Below are 12,276 nucleotides of genomic sequence, written 5' to 3' on the forward strand. Positions count from 1 at the left end.
AGAGAAGTTTTGTGTGGCTGCATGTGGTCAATGTTGGGTGAGTGTTTCCCATTATATCTAAGTAATAATGCTCAAAAGTACCTTTTTATAATTGCAATCACAAAGAAAAAGTGTTATTTAAAATTTATGAAACAATTTCAAGAATATATCTACAAAGTGAAAACTGAAACCTGTCCTTGATTACAATTGATACTACAAGATCAAACCCATGAACTCCTGTAAATCCAAATATTTTGTCAATATTCCACATGTAAGCTAGGAAGAAGACCACTAGATGTGAATCACAACAAACAATGAAGAAAAATTTTACCAGCTAAGTACCCTGTTTTCTCAGCGTGCTATTATGAAGAATGAAGTATATGTCATTTTGCAGATATTCATCATCATCAAACAAATATGTGACAGAGAAAATTCCTCTTTACTTAAAAGTTCTGGGAGTTTTCACATACAACTACATCCTCCCAACTCTAAAAAAAAAAAAAAAAAAAAACATCATAGTACTTACATGTACACTGGCTTTAAAACTGTCATTAACACCATGTAATGTTTGTACTCAGACAGTACAACCACAAATGTATCAATGTACTTGGTGATTGTCTAAATTCTTTCTGTACTTTCAATTGGGCCTTTTCATCCTGAGAAGATGCTGCCAGCTTTTCTATTTGATTTTTTGTGCATGATTCCCAATCTTCTTCAGATCTTTCCTCAATAATTTTTCATCTAATACGTGTTCCTCATAAGAATTACCAAGTGCTGTCTGGATGTTTCTTTTCTTAAGTTGTTGACTATTACCTGACACACGTTTAGAAGAATTTTGTGACATTTCAAATAAGTGTTCCATGTCTTTTGGATTGTGGGTATTCCCTAAAAATACAGTACTGGTACTACAGGTTTGGCTATTGGAAAGTATCTGAGACAGCAAGTGGCAGACTAACTCAATCATATGAGCTAGGTGCTGTCAACTCTTGCACAGAATCAAAACTGTTCTGAAATGCTTTTTAGAATGGGTGCTGGGCAGGATTGAGTCTTTCTTCAAATGTGGAACAATGTTACTCCTGTTTGCGCTTTATGGTACATTATTGTTACCTGGGGATTAGTTTCAAATTCCAAGATTCCAATTTCCATGACAATCACATATATGTAACAAAATTTAGTAAAATATTATCAAATTTTGATCCTTTGGAAGATTGGTGACTAAATTGAAACTAACTAACAACCAGTTTGCATGGTAATAGGACAGCAACCTAATATTCTTCTATACGAAAATTATTATTTTATTTTATTTGAATACTTGCACTGAAGAAATACTGAGATAAATTTTCTTTTGCTTTGATGCTGTTGTGCGTTCACTGCAGTTGTAGATCACTTACAACAATGTTGCAAAGAAATGGCTTTGTGGTAAAGTTTGTCCAGTGGGGACTGTTGTTTGTTTCAAAAGTAGTTAAGTTCATTTCCTGTGAGTAAATTATTCACTCAATGTTAATATTTATTTATGTTAATATTTATTTCTACTACTGATGTGCCCTATCTCTAATCCTTTATTCATTAATAAATCCATACCAGAAATATTGTCACAGATGAGTGAGTTGTCATTTCCATTCTCAGAAGTGACATCTTTGCACTTTACTTTGGCAGCATTTGAAACTTTTGCTTCCAAGATCCTAAGATACATGACTACACAGTCAAGTGCTTTGACTGATCACAGTGTATGGATGCTACAAGCTTCTCAACTTGTTTATTGCATTGCTTAAATAGGAGGCCATGGTTTGTCTCCTATCAGTATTTCAAGGGTGTTAATTACCTTATTAACAAATAAAAACAAAATACTAGCAATTAAAAGTGAATTAATAGAATTAGTTGCTGGGTTTTGTATTTACAATATTAAATACAACAACAGGATGGACAGCAAAATAAATGAACTGAAGAGTACAAACAGTTGCTCAGTGAGCAATGAGGAGGCGAACAATCGTCCCAAACTAATGGATCAGTGAACAGTAAGAACCAAAATGCATAACTGTTACCGTGAAGAAACTGAATTGGAAGAGGAGACATATAGTGATAATGGACAGTTGATGGACTAAGGCATTCTTTGCTCAAATACAAGGAACAAGGGAGGACTGAGATGTTGACCTAATGGAAGGACAGAAGATGCCATTTCAGGACTTGCAGGAAGACCATATAGATGTGTGCCTGAAGACCACAATGCATAGAACAGTCTCGATGATACTTCATTCTAGTTCTGCATCTCATTTTTGAAAATTTGTGAGTATGCTTTCATGGAATACACTTATTATTATTCTCTAAGCTGTTATTTCATAGTCAGATGACTTCTTGTTGAAACCCACATTTGGTCCTGTCCGCAGAGGACAATTTCTTTCCTGCACTGAAGTACAAGGCCTCCAAAAGGTAATGCAACTATGGATGATAGCAGTGCTATAAAACACCTGAATTAGGATGATAACTTATCATTCTCTCTGGTGATGAGGGCAGTGCAGCAATAATTATGAATAAGGTCATCTATATTAGTAATATTACCAAGTCATTAGATCCACTGTGATACAGAAAGAGAAGGACTTTACTGACAAACTTTGTAGGACTGTCACAGGATTAATAAGAAACTCCTCAATTGAACAGAGTACTCAGAAAGGTCTGCTAAATTTAGTTGCACTGTCATTGAGACTTTATGGGGACCACATATTGCCAAGGTTGTTTTGGCTATGCTGCAGAAGTTTTGGCAGAAAGCCCTAACACATCCCGGTCCACATCTTGCCGAGATTGTTTCAAGTACACAACCAAAAGTTTCTCTGGGAAACCCTTACAAATTGTCCATACAGTCCCGATCTCTACCCCTGTATTTTCATACCTTTGGAGCTCTGAAGGAAGACATTCACGGCTGTTGATTTGCTTCAGATGAAGATATGCATGCCTGGGTACAATCACAGTTCCTTAGGCAACCATGAACATTTTCCCATGATGACGTTGACCATCTTGTCTCAGAGTGAGATAAATGTGTTAACAGTTATGGTGATTATTTTTGAAATAAATAAACAGTTTACTTATTTTTTTCCTTTCAGCTTATTCTCATTTGGCTGCCCCTTATAAAATGAGATATCATCTCCAGAGATGCTAAGAAAAACTAACTTGCAGATACTTTAACATAGGAGCAAACTATCATGTGGAATTATAAACTGGAAATGTCACACTGATTAAAATATTATGAGCTATTATATCATGGTCAGATTTTTTTCAGTTTTCTTTTGCTCCCACATATATTTTCTACACCAGGGTCTAAACACCATCATCAGTAAATCCCAGCTACTAACATTTAAAACAACTGTTTCTTATGAGGCTGAAATATACAATATTTGTGGTATTACATCAGCAGAAACAGATAACATTAAATTTCTTGGTGTCAATCTGAACAAAAAATCTTTGTTGGGTAAACCATGTTACTTCTGTATGTGAGAAAATCAGCAGTAGCTTGTATCTGGTAAATAAACTGGCAAAAATATTTCCAACTGAAGCACTAAAAATTGTTTACCATGGAACTGTTATCAATTTCTCCATTATGGTATTCAACTGTGGGTTTGCACGGAAGTATTATAGGAGAGAGCTATTAGGTTTATGCATGGACTTAAGTCCAGAGAGTCCTGTCATGAAACCCAACATAAATATTTAACAGTATATTCCTTGCATTTGCATAAACTTTTTATATTTTTTCTGAATAGTAAAAACAAAGTAAATAAGTGTAGTGATGCACGTAATTATGATACTAGTAGCAAGGATAACTACTTCAGGCAGAAGGAAAAATTAAAAATAACTGAGAATAGTCCTGATATTAACTGGCAGATGTAGTTCAACAAGCTGCCACATGCTATGACAACTTGTGAACCAAAGCTCTGCTATGTGGAGTTAAAAGCCTTCTTAGTAAATAAATGTTTATATTCACTCAGTGAATTGTAATCTACTTGTCCTCTGTTGTAACATGTAATATAATTAGAATATTAAGCTGAATGTATGCACCACTACTGTATGTAAGTGTCATCTATATTAAGCTACTCAACCTATGTATGTCATTAGCAAAAGTCATCAGCTTGATGGCCCACATGCAAAAAATGAAAATAAATAAATAAACAACAGCAAGAGGACACAAAGTTTTTATAACTCTTGCACTGGGAGCAGAGAGGTATATTTGGATTTATTGATTTGTTCACTTCTTATCTGAACTCAATGTTTTGACTTGTTTCCTGACACAATTTTGATGACCCTTACTAAGTCCTTTTTGTGGTTCAATGCTGCTGGAGGTCAGTGTAGTTTCACACTTAGTAGGGTACTCTCCCACTGAAGTAATGGCATAAAGATAAAGTTCATAAGGCTCACATTGCTAAGCCATCATTATTAGCTATCTTCTAGAATTAAATGGTGCAGTGAGGGTAAGTTTTATCAAAACAACTTGGGAACAAGAACATTATTGTTGTCCTCCTTCCTATGTCCATTTTTCATAATACATCTGAAGTTACTATTCATTTTTGCCAAAGATGATGTGAACAATTTAAAATTGTTCCTGATATTGTCAATCACTGTCTCCAGTTGTGTACACTAGCTCATATTAATTTGCATTACAGACTAAGATACGTATATGTTGACAAAGGTTGTGTATAGATTGGATTATCTAAAAATAATACATACTATTAAATAGCGTAGGTGTTGAAAAAATAGTTAATGCAACCAAATGAGTAATTCAGACCTCAGATTAATGCCTATAACCTGTAAAGGTATATTTTGAGATAAAAAAACAACAACATGAAAACAGGTAAAAAAAGAATTGAAAGATTATCTCATTGTTTTTCAGGACGTTTTATAAATGCAATAAATATTTACAATAATTTATTTTTACATATAAATTATATTCCCTAAAGGCTCAATAACAGCCACCGTCATCTTCAACATCACATTTGAACTACTCTTATAATCATTGTGACACTTTCATCTGCAGATAATAGAAATCATTGAATAAGTTTTCATTCTTTGTCATGATGAACCATTATACAAATTTCATAATCAACATTTTTTCTTGCCTGTCTTGTTTTTCCCTTTCCATTGTTTCAGCAGAAACATGAATGTGGTTGTAGCCTAAGACCTGTTTATTCATCAGATAATTCGATACTCCATATGTGTCATGCATAAATTATTGATTTCAATTCGATTCAAGTATTTCTTCTGCTGAGCCATTTGCTTCTGTCAGCTGTTGTGAAGGGATTGCATCAGTCTTCTTCTCATAGTAAAAGTCTTCTGCAATCTGAAAAAAAATGAAGAATACTGTTTCATATTTTATAAAACTTTTATGATGTGCGGTAGATCATGTAATAAATAAAATGGATATCAACAAAATAGCATTTAATAAAATATGGTAGCCCATTTCTAATAAAAGTAGCTTTTTGTGACATTATGCTGCATTAAATAAACAATTTCCAAAGATCCAGTGTCTCATTAACTACAGCAAATCATAAGATTTTTTGTGGCATCATATTATATTATCATAGAATGGAGCAATCTGAGTTTCAGATATTCTTGTGGCAAAATTCTGGGAACAATTTCTGTTGTGTATGACCACAATTTTCCATTATAGTCAGAATATCTTTTTCCTTTGGAAATGTTGTCCTTAGAACACACCAGATACAAAAATGTGTTGGAGAAAATTGTTGTACATGTGAATCCATAATGTGTGTACTAAACCAGTCAAATCTTAGATGAATTAATTAGAAAGTATTAATTTTCACATGAGTCTGCTACCTACTTTACATTATTTGCAAGGGAAGTATAGAGTAAATATAAAAAAGGTTGGAGATTAATATTACTTTGACACCAAGGTCCTTAGAGAACAAACAAAAGATAACACCAAGTAAACTTTAATGTTCATTAGCATTTTAAATATTCAAAGTGTTATAAAACTGGGATTAGCTAAAAGTTTTAAATTTACATTTAGCTGCACATTTTGTGTCTGATATTCATAATACAATGTGTTTATTGTCACACATTTCCACATTTTATTATGTTTATTCTGCAGCATTTAATACAGATAGACAATTATTTTGTCAAATGTACTTGTTGATCAGATATATCCAAATTAGGATTTTTTCTGCTGATTGCAACTGTGGTGTATCTGGAGCAAACAGAATTTGGTTCTCTCTAAGTTTTTCCATGGAAGATAGAAGTATTCATGGGATACAGAAGAATCATTGAGGAGGAGAATACATTATGTGATCTTCAAGAATAGTTATAAAACTTGAAATTCAAACTACCATATTTAAAAACAGATTAAAACAATCGTGCTGAATGAACTAACAAGGAAAAAATAGGATTAGGGTAACTTCATCTCAAATGTTTTATTAGTAACCTGAGTTACGGAAAACCAAATTTCATTTAAGTATCTGTTGCAAATGTATACAGAAGGTTCCTATTGCCATGTTGCCATTGTGGGAGGAGAGTGAGTCTATGGAGCATGTAAAAATAAACTCATGCTAACAAATTATGTTGCCTTCATATATTCAATTCTAATCACAGGATAGTTTTCAAAAGACTGTATAAAGATTTCAATGTGAAGACCTGACAGTAATAGACATTGGATTTGAAATTAGTAAAAATAATTACTGGATGCACAAATGTAGGTCACTATGCTATGATCAGCCATGAAAGTAGAAATTATCATGATATACTATTTGTGGTGTATAGGAATGGAAGCGGTGAATATGATTTAGGGAAGTTAGTTGAAAGAGGTGGAAGGGGGGGGGGGGGGGGGAGGCTTGCAATCAGATGAACACAAATACCTGTAGTCATTAGGATCAGAGAGATAATTTTTTTTAGCTTAAAATCAAAATTCACACCCAAAGTACCAAACCAAAGAGCTAGAAGATTACCTCTGTTAAATTAATTTGCTTGCTTCAAATATAGAGCATAACTGAATAAAGTAAATAATTTATAATTGAATTTTAAAGCTTCTAACAAACTTGTGGAATATGAATGTTTGAAAACTGTTTGATAAAAGAGAAATAAATCTGAATGTAATTGGGTACATGCTAATACAGTACTCAGATTAATCTAATGTGGGTTTGAGAGAAGTTATAACATTTGTAAGAAAATGAATATGCATTCAAAATATGGGGTATTCAACTAAAGTGTTAACCTTGTGAGAAATGGGGTAGTGGCATTGAGATAGTAGAATAGTGAAATAGCACAGAGATACAATTTCCACACTATTTATTGGTAAGCACAATATAAATAACTTATGTAAACATTATGAGCATATACAGCATACTAACTCTCACTGTGTCATGGGGCAGCAATCCTCCTTTTACTGAGTCAGAGAATTTATGCTACCACAACCATATATTTCCTGAAGTGTTTTCAGCCAAATGAATTGTGAAAAAGTCTTCACTAACTGATGTATAGTCTATCTTCATAGCTATATTAATTACAGAGATGACAGTATCAACTTTGCTTTTTCAAATGAAAATACAGTACTTGAGGACCATCTTTACAAAAGCCCACTTGTACAAAAAAAATAAAATAAAATAAACTAAAAAAAAAAAAAAATAATAAAATAAAATTCAGGAAACATGTTTTAGTGAATTACTTTATTAGTACATGTTGATGATGCCTTACAAAATTAAGTTTCACAAATAAATCCTAGATACACAAAACAACAATGGGAAAACATTTCTTTAGCTTTCAGCTGTGAATAAAAAACATGTTAAAATCACGACTTTTTTCCCTAACTGAACTTCTATAGATTAATTATTTAGTAGCAGTAATGTTCTAGTTTATGTTAGCCTACTTTTTATTTATTTATTATTGGCATGTGATGAGGGCCTCCCGTCGGGTAGACCGCTAATCTGGTGCAAGTCTTTCGATTTGACACCACTTCAGCAACTTGCGAGTTGATGGGGATGAAATGATGATGATTAGGACAACACAACACCCAGTCCCTGAGAAGAGAAAATCTCTGACCAAGCCGGGAATCGAACGCGGGCCGTTATGATGGACAGTCTATCACGCTGACCACTCAGCTACCGGGGGTGGACTGTTAACCTACTGAACGAATAGTATTTTAATATATTATTTTATTAAGATATTGTACTTCATTGTTTTCATTGTGATGTTCATCACAACACTCTAGGGCCTTCCAATAAAACTTTCAACCTTCTCCTGGTGATATATCAAAAAAAGATCTTTAGTTTCCTTACATCACCACCTTTTTTGATATACACATGGTTTCTTTGTTTTATTACAGCTCACTGATCCATGTCCTTGAAACAATCTATGTTAGTTTTCTTCACCTCAACAATGATTGAGAGGGAAAAGTATGTTGTTTCAACTTTGCAGATGGCATCATCTTTCTTTGTTTCTTTTATAAATTATAACTCTGCTGCCAAACATTTTGAATAACGTATCTCTTTTATTAATCTATTAGCAGTGGTCTTGAAAGCATAGACATGTCACTCCTTGCTCAGAACTGTACATGTACCAAGGTGGCTCAGAACATCATGATAGTGTAATGATAAGGCTATGGTTTCAGGTCTTTTCAACTCCTTTTTGATGATGTCAAATATCCTATCAGAGGAGATGTAGTGACTGAGGTAGATGTAGGAATGGCTGGGGAAATGCCTGCTGACTATATAATAACTCCCAACTGCTTTGACAAGCCTTACAATATAATAATTGGAGGAAGGGAGCAGTGGGAAAAAAACAGTTCAACACCATACAGGAGACATCATTTGCTTCACTGATGGGTCGAAAATAGACCAAGGTATTGGGGCAGGGGTGTACAGGGTTCAGCGAAGACTGGTTGGCATCATCTCTCTAGGAAAACTGGCCTCTGTCTTCCAAGCTGAAATTACTGCAATCAGAGCGTGTGTGAAGGAGAATATGCATAGATGCTACAAGGATGTAGCATCTACATCTATTTAGACAGCCAGGCAGCTCTGAAATCATTGGCAGCTCCTGCAACAAGATCTAAGATTGTTGCAGAATGCTACAGGGCTCTGGTGGAGCTAGGGGGATGCAATAGTGTAAACCTAGTGTGGGTCCCTGGCCACTCAGGGATCTGTGGCAATGAACAAGCTAAGATGGGGGCAACAACTCCATTTATTGGACCAGAATCTGTCCTGACAATCACCAAGGCTATGATTAAATTAGAACAATGGAACTGGCTTAGGAAACAGTATGTAGGATATTGGACCAAGGTCCATAGACAAAAATATGGTAAGGTAATGATGCCCAATGATGATAAAGTCCCACACTCCTTGACAGAGCGTAGGGGATGAAGCAGGAGACCCGGACTGCTGTACTAAGCAAGGTCCTAGTGGAGATGGTTTGCCATTGCCTTCCTCTGACCATAATGGGGTTGAATGATGATTATGAAGATGATGCAACAACACCTAGTCATCTCAGGGCAGGTGAAAACCCCTGACCCCGCAGGGAATCAAACCTGGTACTCCATGCTTGGGAAGCTAGAATGCTACCGCGAGACCACAAGCTGTGGACTATGAAAACCATGTTTTAAAAGAAGCTCTGTAATCCTGGGATTGAACAGGAAAGAGATCAAACTCACGACTGGACTGATGACTGGCCATGCAAATTTCATAAAACACCTACATAACAGAAGAGGACCCTAAATGTAGGATCTGTGATGAGGGCAAAGAAACTGTATGGCATTGGAGAGTAAAAGATAAAGAATCTTCAGGGCAACTAGACCAGAAGAAATTGTGTCTAACAAAAAACTGGTGGAGGGGCTCCTTGCACTGTTGAAGGGCACCGGTTGGCTTTACTAGATAGACAGGGAGCGATACCGCACTAAACGTAGTTTTGGTGTGTGCAGTGGCAGTTTAGACCTAAGCTGTTTTAGCTTCCCTGTTAAAATCAAATCAAATCAGGGAGCATGTAACTTAGATATCAGGTTTTGAAAATTTCACAGTTTTGTGTGCATGGTTAAATAGACAGGTAGTAAGTTTTTACAAAATCCTTTTTTTTGCAATGGATTAGACACATTTAGAAGTAAGCAAATACATATATAATTAATTTTTTCCAATTTTGTTGTTGTTTTGTGAAAAGGGTCCTCAATTTCTGCAGCTCTTATCAAAGTATTAGGAGAGACTAATTCATTGGCATTTAGTAGTTTTGGAAAAATTGTAATATTTATGACAGAGGAATTATCTGATTTTAACATGAAACTAATGGCTGTCTTATGCAAAATTTCAGGTCATTGTATGGAACTGTTCTATCAGGCTCACTAAATGCTGAAGCTTGACAAGCTAAGAGAGTCTAAGTACAAAAGCAAAATAGTGGAGAAAAGGTTACTTTAAAACTGATTTTAATCTCTCTAGGCTATATGTGGTTGGGCTGAAACACCAACTGAAAATGAAATGACATGGTATCTAAGGACAGTTCACCAGTTAACTACAGTAACAGTTCTACCCTTTTTCAAGGAAGCTCCACATCAAAAATTGAATAAACTTGTAAAACAGGAAACTGAGGTTTAGAACTGTTAGATAATAACTTTGCAGAATGAGTTTAGAACCAAGATACACACATTGTAAAATTTCATCAGAAACACTAACAAAAAGGAAATCACAAACAAAACTGATCATTAACACTTCCTCAAAATTCCATTTATTTCAAGTGCTGGAAACATCTGCTGTCTGCAGTGTGGCACATTTGCTGTTGCTGGTGCAGGGGTTTCTGGACAGGCTAAAGAGATTCATTTGACATCACTGCATATGTTGCAACAATGACATGTTTTAAATACTCTTGACTTCATTCCTTCATTCATTCTTTATTGACCCACTGAATCATTTCATGTACAGAGAGCTCTACATGATATGGGACAAGTCATTATAGTAGTTAAACATTTAAAAATACATAATACCAAATTAAATACACCTAGACTTACACAAATCCATGCAATGTCCATTGTCTCTGGATGAATAAACTACTACTACTACTACTACTACTACTACTACTATTGTATGATAGTTAAAGATTACAAGATATAGCATTATTATACTCACAAGTTGTTTAAAATTAAGGTGAACTAGGTCTAATTAAAATTAAAATTTGAGGATACATTTAAAATCAAATTAAGTACAGATAAGCATTACATAATTTAAACAATAGTTAAGATTTACTAGATAAATATAATGAGTACATACAAGTAAATCAATTTATAATAGTCTATTAGGCCTTTATGAAATTTACATTTTGAAGATAAATTATGGTACAGAAAGATAAGTGCACAAATATATTACACAGAAAAATCACATTCAAAATATTCATGTAAGTTATAAAAAGAGTATTTTAATAATATTGATTTAAGCCTTATTTTAAAATGTGCTGGGTTGTTGATGTTTCTCATGTTTGATGGTAGATGATTATAGGGTTTAATCCCCATGTGCTTAACACTATCACCATATAATTTGGTGGAATGGGGAAACTGTGTCACCAAGTATTTCACTCTAGTATTACGCTGGTGATAGTCTAGATTCTGCTTCAGGCTGCCAATATTTAGCTTCATAAAACTTAGTATCTCCAATATGTACTTGCATGGAAGTGGAAGAATACCTAGTTTTGGAATAGTTGCTTACATGAGCCTCTCTGCTTTTTAAATAACATTATCCTGATAGTTTCCTTTAGGAGATTGAATATTTTATTGGATTCAGAACTGTGGCACCAGAATATGAGGCCGTATGTTAGGTTTGAGTGAGAAAGAGTGTGGTATGCTGACATTAGGATTTTTATATGTGTCACTTCCCTGACTGGCAGAAGCAAAAAACATACTTTACTTAGCTTGGTAGCTAATCTGTCAGTCTGCCCTTTCCAGCTTAGAGTGTCAGAGATAGATATTCCAAGGAATTTAGTAACATTTTCCAGTTCAATACTATTTCCAACTATTTGTAGAGTTGGGACAGTGGGATTTCCATTCTGGACTGTGTGAAATGTTAGGCCTACAGTCTTTTTTGCATTAAGAAGTAGCCTACTAGCTGTAAGCCATGGATGCAGTAGAGCTGTACATTTGTTGACTGCAGCTTCAATGCAATTATCTGAGTGAGATATCAGAATATTGGTGTTGTCAGCAAAAAGGAAGGTATTGCAAATCGGTAGGTGAAGAGGAAGATTATAAGTGAACAGGAGAAATAGAATAGGGCTTAAAATTGATCCTTGAGGGACACCATGTTTTACAGTTTGCATATCAGAACATGAAAATGTGGATCTTCCTGAAGG

The 12,276-nt window shown here is 34.6% G+C and overlaps 1 protein-coding gene across 1 annotated transcript in view; it reads right to left on the minus strand.

Moving 5' to 3' along the window:
* Positions 1-4,858: 4,858 nt before the first annotated feature.
* The window catches only part of LOC126188103 (integrin alpha-4-like), a 506,794-nt gene continuing 499,376 nt past the window's right edge, over positions 4,859-12,276 (minus strand). The window contains exon 24 of the mRNA XM_049929569.1: positions 4,859-5,299. Coding sequence (XP_049785526.1) covers positions 5,198-5,299 — 102 coding nt within the window. The 3' untranslated portion in view covers positions 4,859-5,197. The remainder of the gene's footprint in view (positions 5,300-12,276) is intronic.

Source organism: Schistocerca cancellata, chromosome 5 (assembly GCF_023864275.1).
Source record: "Schistocerca cancellata isolate TAMUIC-IGC-003103 chromosome 5, iqSchCanc2.1, whole genome shotgun sequence".
NCBI classification, from domain to species: Eukaryota; Metazoa; Arthropoda; class Insecta; order Orthoptera; family Acrididae; genus Schistocerca; species Schistocerca cancellata.